Here is a 17,141-nt window from a genome sequence, read left to right as displayed (position 1 = left end):
AATAAGCATAATTGCTGGTTTTAGTCCTCTGGTTTCAGTTACATCCGGAGAAATTCACAGTTTGATGCAAATGTAATGCATAGTATTTTAAGTAATACTTTTGACGCGAATGTGCTCCTGGAAGTGTATAAATTTAATTTATTTATATTCTTTGTTGTTAAGTTATTTAATAACTGTACAATTTCTTAAATTTTAAAAGATATCAAAATAATTTTTGAATATTTTTAATTAAAATTCTTAATTTATTTAGAAGATAATTTATAAAAGTTACCCATATAATTATATAAATTACTTCCCTATTTTATTAACAAAAAAAGTTACAATAAAAATGTAAAAAAAAAACAAAAACTTAAAACTTACAAAAAAAAAACCAAAAATTTTTACAAACAAATTTGTTCCCCTAGATTTTCGATTTCATTTATTAAAAACTCTATATCATTTTCATTTAAAACCGGAAAACATGTAAATGCCATTCGTATGAAATTTCCTAAATTTCGATATGGTAAAGGTGTATAACCAACCATCATGGTACCTGACATAATCATTTTCTCTTTGATTTTTGGAGCAACCTGAAATTGCAAAAATTAAAATTAAAAAAATTAGTTATTACGTGTATGTGTGTATGTGTTCATTTAATTTTTAGAAATTTTCCAGTAAAAAATTTGGTATGATCAGCAAATAACCGATCGAAAAATATAACTTACGATTTGGTGAATGTTTTGTGCAAGATTATAAAAATATCCTTTGAACATTCCTTTAAAATTTTAAAAAGGAAAATAAACTTTTGTTTAAAAGTAAGAAAAGGTTAACAAATAATAGACCTCAAAAAATTTCTCTAATTAGTTTCTTATGCAATATCGGTCAATAATACAAATTCTGTTTCCCAGCCCTGACATTAGTAAAAACTTGAATCAAAATTGAAAATATTTCTCGATATTTGTGGAAAAATGTAACTTCGGCCAATGATATAAGTACTCTTGCTGACATCTGGTAAGGCATATCTTGACCTGGTAAAGTAAAACTTGTCGTTTTGTCAGAGAAAGCATATATAGAAATGTAAAATTGGCCCGTAGTAAACTTCCAATTTCTCGGATATAATACCTCCGAAAAGTTAATCAATTCATGACATGACTCAGATATAAACTTTCATGAAAGTCGTATTAGCTGAAATTGAAATTCGCGATTCCAGAGACAGACAAATCAAAGTTTCAATAAAAAGAGTTAATTTTTATTTCCCTATATGACGGAGATTCTGACATAAAAATTTGGTACCATAACATTACCTCCCTTGTTGTTAACAATGCGGTCGGCAAAAAGTATACTTATAAATAAAATATGATGTTTCCATATTATGTGTACTATTGTATGAGTTTTGTGATGTACTTGGAGTATATCTGAATATTTGTACGTGATATTGTAATCTTTAAAGTATAAAGGAAATAAAATGTAAATTAAACTTTCCAATTATGTTCATGTTATGGTTCTCAATTAAAATATGTTCATATATGTTAAATTTAATATACAAAGTGTCTGGGTTTAGTAAAAATAAATTTTCATGGTATATCTAACATTTATGAACAAATATCTGTTGGCGACATTTAGTGATTTAGCAAGTAATACGTATATTGTTTAATTGAAAACAACAGAAGAAACTCAGGTGTGGGTTTTGATATTTTAATTCTTAACAGAAACAAAAAACTTTGAGCTTTGAGATTATTATCCGGAACATAACCTTAATTTCCTTGTGTCAAATAACATTTTTATTGACTTTAAGGCAAAATGGAATTTTCGAAAATTCGTAATATTAGTTACAGCAAATTTTTATGCAGATATGCGAATCTTTAAGAGATGAAATAAAAAGTTAACTAGACCTTAACTCGAAATAACAAACCATAGCAAAACAATTATGTTTGTACAGAGAATAAAACTTTACTTTAAAAAAATTTTTATTAATATTACCGTGTTAATAATTTTCCACCAATTTTCATTTTCCGGTTGATTTCTCATATTTTTCGGTATATACCAAAAACATACATTTGTATATTGAAATTTTTCTTGCACTAAACGGAAACCGGGACGGTTTTTTATTTTAATATAAAATTTATTTGCAATATCTAAAGCATTGTCAATTAGCGTTTCGAAGCTTGTTAATCCTCTTGCTTTCAGCATAACCCAAAATTTGAATGCATCAATTTTACGACCACATTGAATACTTTTATTTCCTGTATCATATGATACATCATAATATTTGTCCTGTTGAAATAGGTATTTAACCTCGATTGCATTACATTGTGAAAGTAAAGATGTTGTAGATGAATCACTGTCAGTGTGTTCATGATTGACATCGCCATTGGTCATAATTTCTTTTCCATTTACTAGAAATAAAGAACATTGTAAAGGTGCTCCTAATGATTTATGCGGATTCCATGATATTGAATTCACTTTTGATACTGAATTGAGTAGATTTTTGTGTTTTTTTGATAGAATTGCGGCGCCTCCTAAGCATGCCTTCGAAATACAAGAAAAGTAAGGAGAATTTAAAATTTAATAATCTTAATAAAATTTTATTTAAAATCAACTAAAAATTGTAAATAAAATATGTATTAAGTCTTATAAGAAAATTAAACTGTAAGCAATGACTTTGGAATAAAAACTAACGACATTAGAAATAGTGATTTTGCACGAGTACTGACATAGGTGAACTATGAACCTAAGCGCTTTTATTAATTTCTAAAAAAATCCAAGATAGTGAAAAATCTCAAATTAAGTAATCAAAAATTAGGGTACATTTTTGGTAAGGTATCTTTGTTAAAAATAATTACTTTTTAGAAGAGTGACTCAGTAACATCTCTATCCAACATATTCTCTTAAGCTGAGTGAAAATCTGCATCTATCATACACTTATAATGTAATTAATTTTTTGTCATCTAATATTTGTCAATAGTTTTCCGCGATTAAGCCGTATTTGCCACCGCCTGGTTTCTGCCGAATCAAGTACAATTTTCTGTACTTTGTCATCTTTTAATATTAATTTTACAGTGTACATGTGGACAAGGTAATTTCTAAGTTCAGAAACTGCTTGAGTTTGTAGATTTTACTCTCTTTCTCTAATATTAATTGTGCTATCTGAATTTTTGTTCTACAAAATTCTTGTGATATATTATTTAAGTGTTGTAAATATTTTACTATAATATACGATATAATATCGTCCTATTATAAATCAACTTACATCGACATGAAGCCATAAATCGTACTTTTTGCAAACATCACTTATTTCTTCTAAATTATCAAATGCACCTAAAACGGTTGAACCTGCTGTAGCATTAACATAAAATGGTATTTTATGTTCATTTTTTGCCTCAAGTATTTTTTCTTCCAAATCTGCTACTAGCATTTGACCAAATTTATTTGTTTTTATTGTAATACAATTATTATACCCGAAGCCAAGCCAATTACATGCTTTCTTTATGCTATAATGTGATTCTTCTGATGTGAATATAACTAAAGGCGGTAAACCGAATAATCCTTTTGTTTTCGTTTCTGGAAATTTTTTATATCTGGCCAGGACAATACTGTACCTGTAAATAAATATTTTTAAATGTCGTTATTATGAAAAATTTTAATAAAAAGGTTTTTGTGTTCTTGCACAAGGTTTAAAGAAAATGAATATTATTAATTTTCTTTTTGGAAATTTTGTTGTTACTCCTGCATAGATGACAATAAATATGCAATTAACTTTTAAAATAAAATCTTGAAATCGTAATTTTCTTCCAATAATTTCATTTCGTAATTTGATTTATTGGGTTTTAATTTTAAATAACAATAAAGAAGTTTCCTTCAATCTGCTCAACATTACTTTAATTTTTACTTTAATTCATATTCGACTATTAAATTTGATTTTTGAATATACTTATATCGTGGGGTATTGATTATATACTTTGGGGTATCGATTTTAATTAAAACGAGAAAAAATAGAGGTGACCTTGTCAACTCTGTGATACCCGTACGAATTTGTTATCGTATGTGTGAATAAATTTGACATAACTGACTATGGGACTTTAAGTTGCCGTATTACCATATTAATTTATGCAAAATTTCAGTACTGTGTTTCTCAAAATACTGTGTGTGCTAAACTACTATTTAAGTTGTACGGCAGCTACCAGAAGAAGCCAAGCAATTTCAATGACTTTTATCAAACATATTGGCTCTACTAATATATTCGCTTGTTTACATGGTAATTTCATTACCATGGCTTTTATAGTTTCTGAGATATAGCCAAATAACTTTTGAAGTTGTATAGCAGGTACCAGAAGGAGCCAAGTAATTTCAACGACTTTTATTAGACACATTGGCCCTACTAATATATTAGCTTGTGCGAAATTTCAATACCATGGCTTTTATAGTTTCTGAGGTATAGCCAAAAACTTTAGAAGTTGTATGGCAGGTACCAGAAGGAGCCAAGAAATTTCAACGACTTTTATCAAGCACATTGGCCCTACTAATATATTCATTTGTGTGAAATTTTAATACCATAGCTTTTACAGTTTTTGAGATATAGCCAAATAAATTTTGAAGTTGTATGGCAGCTACCCGAACCGGTACCCCGATCACGTCCAATTTAAATAGGGTTCTAGCACTTACTACATTAAATCACTTCTGAAAATTTGGTGAATTTAGCTCAATTAGTTTTTGAGTTATCGTTCTGACGGACGGACGGACGGACAGACAAAGCTAAATCAACTCAGAATTTGACGCTGATCAAAAACATACACTTGCGTCTATATCTAAGACCGTTAGTTCTTAGACTTACAAACGGTAAGGCAAATTTAGTATACCCTTCGAACATACGTTCGTACGGGTATAATAACAAAAAATATTTTCCCTGAGTGATTGTTCGAAATTAAAAATTACATCACAAGCACAAAAATATTAGTTATTTTGTTTGCTAAAATTTTTCAGCATATAAAATGAAATCATAACAATTTATAAGCCATAAAAGAGCTTGGACATTAAGAGAGAAACAATAAAATTTTTGGTATTTTAAAGAAACAAAGAGAAAAATAAAATAGAGACATTAACTTAACGTCACGTCAATTCAACTGAGAGATGAGACTGAAAAGAGAAATGAAAATTTCAAAATGAGAAATTATATCTAAGTATTTACGTATTTTGAACTCATAATTTAATATTCAGCTCGGAAGCGGTATCTATACCGAATATTTGTCTTTGATTTACAACAAAATCGAATGTGTTCGGGAAAAAACGTTTACAGACGTAAAAAATCAATCATTCAGTGGTTGAATACAACAAGTTTAAACGTTGTATGCATAAAAAAATATCGAATTCTTGTCGTGTTTTTATTCTCTTCAAAATGACGAAAAACTTGTTTTTATTAAAATCAAAAGCTAAACCACTTTTTTTTCTTAAGTAACAAGCTCAATGTTATTAGTATTCATTCTAATGCAAAAATAATAAAATAAAAGAACTAGGGAGGATGCGCACATTTTTCTTTGGAATTTTGCATTACGACGACTTTTTTGACAATAAGAAACAGTAAGTTTTGTTTTTGATGTTTGTAATCATGCATCAGGTAGAAACAGTAATGAAATTAAAAAAAATATGCTCATACATAGTCTATAATAATTTGGTTTTTGATTTAAATTGGGTTCGCATGATTTGATGTTAAACGGTCCATGCGTTCACCTTTTTTATTTCGAATCTATTCAATTTAATAGAAGCAGGTTTTTGGAAACTGTTTGACCCAGACAAAGCTGAAAACGGTACTACTATTCTGCAAATTGTATCCTTAAACATTCAATCTTTCAAATGATAAAATTTAGAATAAAATGCCGTAATTAAATGTTTTACACCCTGCACCTTCGTCAAGGTGCTTTGGCATGGAACTTTAAGGAGTTGTATCCGGTATGGATATATATATAAATATATATATTCTTGCTTAGCGTAAAATTCTGCGTTGATTTAGACATGACTATCCGTCCGTCCGTCCAATCACACGATAACTCGAAAACGAATAATGCACTCGACACTAAACTTTCATAAGTTTTTTTTTTCCGCCAAGGACTGCTCCTTTAAGCTATAACTGTACTCGTCCGGACAACGAACAATTCCGTTCGGGTAGCTGCTATACTTAAAGAGGTTATTTTAAATATTTCGAAAACTAAACAGATATTAATATCAAATTATGTAAGGCCAATTAAATTCCACATATACTCTGAAAATTTTAATGAAATGGCTACACTGGTCGGGTAACTGCCATACAACTACAAAACCTGATTTTGAATATTTAAAAAAATAATAAAGCCAGATTCACGAAATTTGGCCGTCGTGTATCCAATTGTACGACACATATATCCCAGAAGTTTTTAATGAATGCTTTGACAGGTTCAAGTAATGGCCATACAACAATGAAAGCTAATTCGAAATACTTTCAAAAAAAATTTCTAAACTCAAATTGTCGCGGTGTAGGGTATAATTCACTCGGTTTATATTGACTGAAACGTTCTTTTAAAAATACTTGTATATTCAACTTACATATTTGAAATGGATCCACCTGGAGCGAAAATTCCATCACCATTCTGAAATTGGAAAAATTTACAAAACGTTTGAATTATTTCCGTTTCAATAAGCGAAAATACTGGAGCAACTTCAAAAGTATACCTGGAAGTAAAATAAAAAGAACATTTTTTATAATTTATTTATTTTTGTAACTCTTAGCAATTGATTTGTTTGATTTTATATTTTGAAAGATGTTCTTTGGTTTTTTAATTTTAAGAACTTATAAATTTTTTGTTTCTGACATACATTTATTAAATATTCCAACATATTTTTATACATATTTTATACATTCCCACATACATTAACATACATATATGTATATATTTCCTCTACTTACGTGCTTGTATTTAAAGCTTCTGATATCCAAGTTCCGGCCAAACCGAAGGGATCCAATTGACCAAATAGTTGATTACGGAAATATGGATGATTTGTTTTGACTGAATATTTAATCACATCTTTAAGAATATCCTTAATATTTTCATAGTTATTCGTTTCGTAGAACGAAGATGACTTTGACGAATTATCAATTTTTAAATCAATTTTTTTCTATAAGGATTTTTAGTAAATTAGATTTTTATAAAATATTTTTTTAATTAAATTGTTTTAAACATTACAACGGCAATGCTTGCAATAGAAAAACAAATTTTCATATTCTAAATTTTTGAAGGAACTACGCTACTACATATTTATTAAATACAAAGAAACTATTTTAAGCGATATGTCGTTCTTCTTGTTCGAAATCACAGAATGCATTCAATACTGCATAAATCATAATTTTTAAAATTTTATTAAATCCGTGTAAGCCGAAAAAGTTGATTTTGAAAAAATACGTTAGTTACCCGATATCGCACACAACAAGATAAAAATTTCAGAAAACGAATCAATTTTACAAAATTTTTACATCCACTACTGGACCTCATGAATCTTACCCTTCTTTTAAGATAAAAAATGAATGCATGTGTGCCTGAGTTCTTCTTTCTTCTGAATTCTGAAGCTGTGAGTTCTTTATGCAGTCCTATACTTTATCCAGTCCTATACTCTAATTTGATTACCATGAAATTTTTGGGAAGTAAAAGGGGCTATTCGTGATCGTAAGTTTGTTAGAAATAGGTTAAAGCATTAGAATGAATAAATAAAAAATTGCCGCTCCATTGTTCTGAGATTTACATGGTTCAGCTATTGGCTAATAAATCTGAATTTAAAATTGACAAGTCAATTTGTAGTGTACATATTTCTTATCAGTTTTGGATGCTATAAATTCCAAAAATGAATGCATGACTTTTGAATCAATGAGAATAAGTGTTAAGAAATTCGTACAAGGTATTTATTTGTTCATTATATACCAATTCGGTTAAATAATTTTGGATAAGAGGTTTTGGACTCTGATTGAACTTTGGTAAATTTGAAATACATACATGTACAAGATGAAGAAAAACGCTTTTACAGGGCTAAACATCGATTAATTTCGGGTTTATATCAAATCGAAATTACGGGTAAGATAATTTAATTTCTTTTTTTATTAGACGCTCATTGACTATAAAATTACACAAAGAAAGTAATTTCAAATAGACTTGAAATATTTGCTTTAAAATTACTTAAAATTGTCATAAATAACTTTGACATTTTACTTTTAATTCACTTGGGCAAATGTAATCAACGATTTTATGATTTCCGCAACCACTGAAACCATTTTTTATATTTTCCGGGAAAACATTTCCTTCCAAAAGTAAATCATAAATTTCTTTTAAAAATTTCCAATCATTTGTTAATGCACTTTTTATTGCTTCAAGCTTGATAATATTATCACTATCGTTAGCTATTTCAACATTTAATGATGAGCTCATTATACAAATTTTTTCAAATTTATCTTTATTGCAGAATTAAACATATAATTCAGTTTTGATATAAATATTTTTTCAACTAGATAACGTTTGCATTAAAAAAGTAAATATTGAAATATTCTTTTTTATTATATTCAGAAACTCGTCCGTAAGCGGTCAATATTTTCACTACAAAAGCTCAAGTAAAACTGTTCGGTTTTGCTTTTTATCATCGGCAGCTGAAAAATGTTAAACTGGTGAAAGATTGAGATAAGAGAAAAAAATCTTAATTTAGTGAAAATGAGATTGAGTTTGTTTTGAGTGAAATAAGTAGTACTGCCAGAGTTCGTTACTAAATTTATTTTTTCATGTAGAAGAATTTGGCGTTTTTTCAAAACAAAAATTTCAATTCATTTGATTACATTTCTATAGCATGCACATTCTGTCAATACAATATGAATTATGTTTGTTTTGTATACTCATCTTATAAGTGTTATTTCACGTTATTTTATAACAAGTATTATTTTATGCTTTTTTCTAAGAAAAGGGCCACTGAGCTGCGAAAATATATGTATACTCATGATCATCTTCGAATTCTGAATCAATTTAGCAATTAAATTATGTAAGTTTCTTTATAAATCTGTACCCGCTTAACAAAATTTCAAAATAGGTGCGTAGATTCACAAAATTTAAATTTTGGATAAGCGTGTATGTTAATCTCTGTTTTCAAAACATTTTGTTTTGCTGCAACAAAACTTTAAAAATAATCTCAAAAAACTAAAAAGCTGCAATATATTGTGACATCCGAACATTTATTTAGAAATTCAGAAAAAAGTTTAGTATCAGCAAATATTATCACTTTTGCTAAAAATTCGAAACGTGTATCACAAAGTTGACATATTCGATATATTCTTCTCTTGTTTTTAGCACTTTTCCAAAAAATTTTTGAAAAAAAGTGCTTATTAGTTTCACTCTGTCCGTCCGTCCGTCCGTCTGTCCGTGTGTCTGTTTACAAAACTTCTACGCCCTTGAAGATAAAAAGCTGAAATTTTGTACGTACATAGAGTTTTACTAGAAACTTATTTTCGTAGAACAAAATTTTTATCTATCTCCCCCTCTTTATACCCCCCCGAAACCCTAAAAATGCCATTCTTTAACTATTTAGTGCAATGAAACCATAAGGATTTTTCAAATTTTGCAAACGTAGAAAGGCAGTGGCTTGCTTCCCCTAGCGGGGTATACTAAAGGTTAACTTTAGAAAGACAAAATGGCCGCTCAAATTTACCGTTATCTAAAGTCCGTTTTTTCCAAATTTTTGATGTCGTTTATTTTCTAGACCCCAACCTGTAGAAGCTTGAAATTTTATGGGCTTTTAGACATTAACAAATAGTTCATTTCGTTGGAAGAAAATTTTTTTCCATCTCCTTCCCCTCTCAAGTTATTGCCTCTTGAAATTTGTAAAATTTGAATTTTTGACACCTTATATTTCCGAAACCGCAAGCTTTTTCAAATTTCTATAAACACAAAAAGCTAACGGTAAATTCCATGACATTAAAAAATATAATTATTTTTCTTAACTCACATAATTAAACCTTAAAATCGAGCATTATGTTAATCCCACATTATATTAATTTTTGCTTTATTTCAAAGACTGCATAAATCGTTGATCCTAAATATATGCAATCCTAGAAAGAGTTTTGTATATGAATGAAAATAATTTTAATATTGTGACAGGTATACATAGACTGTATTTAAAAGCAGAATTTTCACTTGCTGAAGGGAAAAGTGCTACAATACAAACCATTGGTTTGACCCAACTTTATTTATTTGAATTTTTCGAATAAACAAGTTTGTAGTGATTTCTTTTTAATTCTTTTTTTCCTTCATTTATATTTATGCATTTGCACTTATAAAATAAAAGAAGAAGGAAAGTAAACAGCGTATGGTAACACCAGCAGTGAGAAAATTAGTAAGCTGAACATCGATCAATAATTATTGTTCTGTTGTTATGTTGTGAAGTGAGTGAGATTTGTAAAAAATTTTTTATTATGATCGCATTATAGCAGATACTAAAGCGATTAAGCGTGTATGTGACGTAATTGTGATTTAATTTATAGCCGTTTTTTTTCGCCGGACGGATTATATTTCATAATTGAGTTTTGTTTTCTTGGTCGCTGTAGTCATATAGGCATATAAAAATATATGTTTGTATATAGATCATAATATATACATGTATAATTGACATAATATTGACTTATAAAAAGGTTAATAAGGAAAGAAGATGAAATAAAACGATTTCCATTTATCAAAAAACCACCAATATAACAATAAAAATAGAGCATCAAAATGAAAAAGAAAATAGGTCTTTTATTTGATTGTTAAGTAATTAAATATAGTGTTAAAAATGCTATAAAATAATTTTCCGTCAGCTTTACTTAATGAAGTTTAATATTGAGGTTACATTGAATAAGAAAACAAATAATGTGATTTTGATTAATATTTTAAATTTTATATTTTAAGAATTAAGTACAACCTCTTAACGTATGTATAAAGGAACATGTACATTATATGTATGTATTATGTTTGTAAATGTGAAGCAGAATAAAATAAATTGGGATAGAGTCTCCATAAAGTATATCAAGTCTTAGTTAGAAAAACGAGTTATCCATTAAAACTTTTTTGATATTTACTAAAAATTAGCGAAAAACCTTCACCTTTGTTAACACTTCTAAAAGAACTGAGTTCCTTTTTTTGACAGAAAGTAAAATTATATCTTGATATAATTCTTAAAATTCAATGATTTGAAACGGTTTTTGATTTATTTTTGCATTTTTGATACATGCAACAGCTATGGCATGTTAGTATGCATATTATACAAATTCTTTACGTAAACACAGTATAACGTGATGTAGTGGGCACTATAATTATTTTCCTAAACTCTAACTGCATTATAATTGTATTCCTAAAGAAATTTTATCAATCAAATTTATTTTATCAACTTCACTATATTTCTGGCAAAATTGCCAGAAATATAGTGAAGTTGTTTGAGCACTGCAGTTAAATCATTTATACTGTCTAGCTTTTATAGAATTGTCAAAAATATTATATTGCATATTCATTATATTGATTGTGTTTTTGTGTTTTGCTATTTTACGTTTATTTAAATTTCTATTACTAGAAAAGAAAATCAATATATAGAACATAGGGAATATATAAAACATATAGTTGTTTTGGCGCCAGTTTATTTACCTTGAGTTTTAATGAAATTCAGTAAAACAAGAACACATTTTTAACACATACCGTTCTACTCATTTAGTCTGTGTTTTCAAAAATTAAAATCGTAGACAAATTTCATTCTTCACTGCAAGTTTTTTATAATCTTCGATAATTATGTTTTTGTTCAGTGTACTTGCTTGTACCGAAATCTCATAATTCATATTTATAGAGTAGAATAGAGGAAATAACAATTTTATTGTTGTTACTATGCAGTTTTAAATTCGAATTATTTCTTTTTATTATCTATTTTTATTATCTATTTTTACGATTATTATTTGGGTATAATTAATTTGAGGTTTAGAAGTTAATTGGTGGCATAAAGTTCAAACTAGAACTGATAAATCTAGTGAAAACATTTTTTAATTTTACTATTAAGACAAGTCATTTAAATTTCGTGCATCATAAAGTTTTAATCCATATATTTAAAGATTATTATTTTTTTTTCTTGAAAACTACGTGTATATATGTATATGTATAATATACAAGTAAAATATTAAGTTTTGAGTGATACTTTTTTTGTCATCAAATATTTAAACTTTTCTCGCAATTTAAGGAGCTTTTTATTTTAACCAAAACGTTTGTAGACTAGTACTTGGGGGATAGATAAATTGGGATAGTTTAACCTTTCTACTTATACAAATTTATTGCAAGGCTCGGAAAGCAAAAATTTAGTGGGTCTCAATTTCACATTGATATGCCCATATCTAAGGAAATTATCAACGGAATTTTTGAATATTAATGTTATTTGGCAAATTAAGCAAATTTTCCAGAAAGAATGGGTCGCAGAAATTAAGCTTCTACCAAGAACAAAATTAAATTAAAAAAAAATTAGAGAGAACTTTAAATTATATTTTGTGGAAAATATATATTGGGCTCTGTTATGTGCTGGCTATATCAGATTTTTTTTAAATATCAATCAAACAGCAAAGTTTATTAAAAGTACATATGGTTTTATCATGTCCTAAATTAATAAAGCAAGAAAGTCATAATTTCAAATTAATATTGAATTGTAATTTATATTAATGTTGCTCATAAAATTCTTTTGCTTAGTAATAAATTGCAAATGATGAAAATAGAAACGTTTCTCGAGTTTTATGTGTTTTGTGTGCACAATAATAAAAAGAGCAAGAGAATTATGCTATTTTTTATTTAACAAAATCTTTTTATTAAATTTCACTAAACATTTGAGAGCTTATTATATTATACGTTTGTACACACACATGTGTAGACGTAAATCTATTTATATAAATTTTAAAGAAAATTAATTTGACATTGAAATATCACAATTCTACAATTTCGCCATCTGATGCTCAAATAGAAACAAAAAGAACTTTTGTTTTATTGCAAAAAATTCAAAAAGCAAAAAAACTTTTTTTATTGGAATATTAGTTCGATGCCATATAGTAAGGTCATAAAAGATGAAAATAAGAATCAAATCTTTATTATTCAGTTTCTTTTTATATAACAGAAAAAGTCCAATGAATTTTACTAATAAAACTTGTACATGTTATTTTTAGTTTTAATAATTTATTTTTATTTTAGTTTACTTCTTAAGGTATTAATTTATTTTGTTAATATTCATTTAATTTCAATATTTACCGTTTTTAATACCCTCGAATTTTCAATTTTTTTAATGCGCAATGATCTATCAATCTTACATTTCACAATATTATTATTTTGAATTGACCTATGTTAAAAATTTCACCTACATAAATATTCCACAACGAATCCCTTATTAAGCATAAAAGTTTTAAAGTAAGGGAAAACAATTTTCCTAGAATTTCAGAAGAAATTTGTATTAAACATTCTTGTTCCAAAATACCTTTTAAATTGTAAAATTTTACGCGAATATTCTGCGTATTGAAAAATAGCAAAAGAGAATGTCATTAAAATTGATAACGGTAATTTTTTATAGTATTAAGGTAAAATTGTAAAATCTATTTATGTTTCTACCTTTTTATACCCTATGAAGGGTATATTAACTTTGGTATGGAGTTTGTAACTACTTGAAGGAGTCATCTGCGGTATGGACATATATATATATTCTTGCTCAGCGTAAAATTCTGCGTCGATTTAGACATGTCCGTCCGTCCGTCCGTCCGTCCGTCCGTCCGTCCGTCCGTCCGTCCGTCCGTCCGTCCGATCGCACGATAACTCAAAAACCAATAATGCAATCGACACCAAACTTTCACAAGTTTTTTCTTTTGTGCCAAGGACGAACCCTATTGTTATTGGACTAAGTCGGACAACGGGTTCGGGTAGCTGCCATACAACTCCAAGAGTTTATTTTAAATATTTCAAAAACTAATAAAGCTGTAAATATAAAATTTTGTATACATGTGTCCAATTATATTCTACACATGCTCTAAAAATTATAATGGGATAGCTGCACCGGTTCGGGTGGCTGCCATACAACTCCAACAGCAAATTTTTTATATTCGGCAAAATAATAAAGTCAGATTCATGAAACTTGGCAGTCATGTGTCCAATTATAGGTCAAATATATTTCCGAAGTTTTGGAGGAATTGCTTGACAGGTTCGGGTACCTGCCATACAACTCCATAAGCTAATTTTAAATATTTGGAAAAAGAATAAAGTCAGATTCATGAAACTTGGCAGTTGTGTGTCCGATTATGGATCAGATATATTTGTGAAGTTTTAGTGGAATTGCTTGACAAGTTCGGGTACTTGCCATACAACCCTAAAAGCTTATTTTAAATATTTGGAAAAATAATAAAGTCAAATTCATGAGACTTGGCAGTCGTGTGTCCAATTATGGGTCAGACATATTTCTAAAGTTTTGGTGCGATTGCTTGACAGGTTCGAGTAGCTCCCATACAAGTCTAAAAGCTTATTCTTAATATTTGGAAAAATAATAAAGTCAGATTCATGAAACTTGGCAGTCATGTGTCCAATTATGGGTCAGACATATTTCCGAAGTTTTCGATTAATTGCTTGACAGGTTCGGGTACCTGCCACACAACTCCATAAGCTAATTTTAAATATTTGGAAAAAGAATAAAGTCAGATTCATGAAACTTGGCAGTTGTGTGTCCGATTATAGATCAGATATATTTGTGAAGTTTTAGTTTAATTGCTTGACAGGTTCGGGTACTTGCCATACAACCCCAAAAGCTTATTTTAAATATTTGGAAAAATAATAAAGTCAAATTCATGAGACTTGGCAGTCGTGTGTCCAATTATGGGTCAGACATATTTCTAAAGTTTTGGTGCGATTGCTTGACAGGTTCGAGTGGCTCCCATACAAGTCTAAAAGCTTATTCTTAATATTTGGAAAAATAATAAAGTCAGATTCATGAAACTTGGCAGTCATGTGTCCAATTATGGGTCAGACATATTTCTGAAGTTGTGGTGGAATTGCTTAACAGGTTCGAGTAGATCCCATACAAGTATAAAAGCTTATTCTTAATATTTGGAAAAATAATAAAGTCAGATTCATGAAACTTGGCAGTTGTATGTCCGATTATAGATCAGATATATTTGTGAAGTTTTGATGGAATTGCTTGACAGGTTTAGGTACTTACCATACAACTCCAAAAGCTAATTTTAAATATTTTGAAAAATTATAAGGTCAGATTGATGAAACTTGGCAGTCGGATGTCCAATTTTAGGTCAGACATGTCCGTGAAGTTTCTATAGAATGATCTCACAGGTTCGAGTAATTGCTACACAATAACGAAAGGTGCAGGGTATAATTCAATCGGTTTATACCGACTGAAACGTTTTTACTTGTTTTTCATTCCTTTTATTCTAGATGGCATTCTATCTTTTTATTTTATTTTTCTTTTTTGGAAATTTTGTAACATTTTATCAACTTCAGTGATTTTTCAAAATATAATAATATTACTTTACTTTACTGTTATTTATTTGAGAAAATCAATTCCATTAGTAAATAATAAATTGTCAAAATGAAAAAGAGAAAGCAAAATAAAGTTGTTCTGGTGTGGTAATAACACAAGTATACCATTTGTCAAAAGTCTACAATGTTAAATTGAGGTATAATAATAAAATTAACAAACAATGAAACATAAAAATAAATGGGAGGTATGAAAAACTCTGATGATTTTGCTTTCTATTCCAGTCATTCGTCGTCTATCTTAAATTTTTATGATTATTTCTACTTTTATAAAAATGAATAAGTATGTATGTATAGAGCAGTTAAATCGATTTATTGAAAGTTTTAAAATATTTTGTAAAGTTTATATTTATTTTATCTACTTTAAGTATTACGGTGCTCTTAAATAAAAGTTGCTGAATCAGGTATTTAGAAAAAATGAAGAAAAGTATTTTTTTATTATTAAATTTTCTGTATTTAAAACAAAATTTTTTAATAATACAAGTATAATAAATGCGATTCGTCAACAATAGAACACACACGTCGATGTTTAATCGCATTAAAAATATTGATGAAGTTGTTTTCCTATTTTCAAAACATGTCTTGTTCGACGTATAGTAAGGTAAAATAGCGGAAAAATAAAATTAAGTAAAAAGATTAAGAATTTTTTTCTACGAATGAAATTATAAAAAAAAACTGCTTTTAGTTCTAACATTTACCATCTGGAGGTGCCAAAAAATATATAGACAACAGACTCTCATAAAGATGTAGACTTTCGATATAACGGTTAATTAATTGTGTTAATTAATTTTCGTTTACAACTTTTCTTTTTCCCTTAAAATAACTTTCGCATTCTTTTTGTATGCTTTCATCGATTTGTATATAAAAAGAATTTGAAAATCTGATCACTAGTATTCAATCTTACCCAAACGGAACTCTTAAGGAAGAAGGGATGTTTGATGTCAAGAAGCAAACTACAATTAATAAAGAAATAATTTCCATCAATGCTACATATTCAGAGGTAATGATTGGACAATAAGAGTGTGTGGAGTTAACGTAAAACTCGAATTTAAGGGTTAATAGCGGGATTTAAGAAAAATAATTAGTCTTCCGTTAGATTTTTTTATTCATAGAAATTTAAAAATATATGGTGGCGCAAATGCGAATTTTACATTATTTCAAAAGGCGATAATTTTAGATGGGCCGAGGAGGAAAAAAATTTTAAGAGTTGCACAACTTGTGATTTAGAACAAAAATTATATCAAAATTTTGAAAAAAAAAGATTTTAGATAACAGTTAATTTTATCGGCCATTTTGTTTTTAAAAAGGGTATAATTTTTCGAGGGGGTAAGATAGGTAAAAATTTTCTTCTACGAAAATTTCTAGTAAAGATCTATGTGTACATGAGATTTCAGTTTTCTGTCTTCAAGAATGTTGAAGTTTTGTAAATATTTTGAAAGCGGTCGGACAGAGTGTAACTAATAAGCACCTTTTTTAACATTTTTTTGGGAAAAGTGTTAAAAGATCGAAATTATTATATCCAGGGAAAACCTAAAAATTTGACCAGTGTTGGTCTAAAATTAATTGCTTAAAGAAAATAAATTCAGCAAACAA

At 28.2% G+C, this 17,141-nt stretch overlaps 1 protein-coding gene across 1 annotated transcript; it reads right to left on the bottom strand.

Moving 5' to 3' along the window:
* Window positions 1-234: 234 nt before the first annotated feature.
* LOC129618884 (cysteine sulfinic acid decarboxylase) lies at window positions 235-8,579 on the bottom strand. The gene is made up of 6 exons (XM_055533911.1): window positions 8,205-8,579; window positions 6,914-7,122; window positions 6,553-6,678; window positions 3,230-3,578; window positions 1,960-2,508; window positions 235-569 (listed from the first exon to the last, which is right to left on the bottom strand). Exons 1-6 carry the CDS (start codon window positions 8,418-8,420, stop codon window positions 381-383), a joined length of 1,638 nt encoding a protein of 545 aa, XP_055389886.1. The 5' UTR covers window positions 8,421-8,579; the 3' UTR covers window positions 235-380.
* Window positions 8,580-17,141: the final 8,562 nt, after the last annotated feature.

This window comes from Condylostylus longicornis, unplaced genomic scaffold (genome assembly GCF_029603195.1).
Source record: "Condylostylus longicornis isolate FDR11 unplaced genomic scaffold, ASM2960319v2 ptg000010l, whole genome shotgun sequence".
Classification (NCBI taxonomy): domain Eukaryota; kingdom Metazoa; phylum Arthropoda; class Insecta; order Diptera; family Dolichopodidae; genus Condylostylus; species Condylostylus longicornis.
Note: the sequence above shows the minus strand (reverse complement) of the source record. Positions and strands in the feature narration are given on the sequence as shown.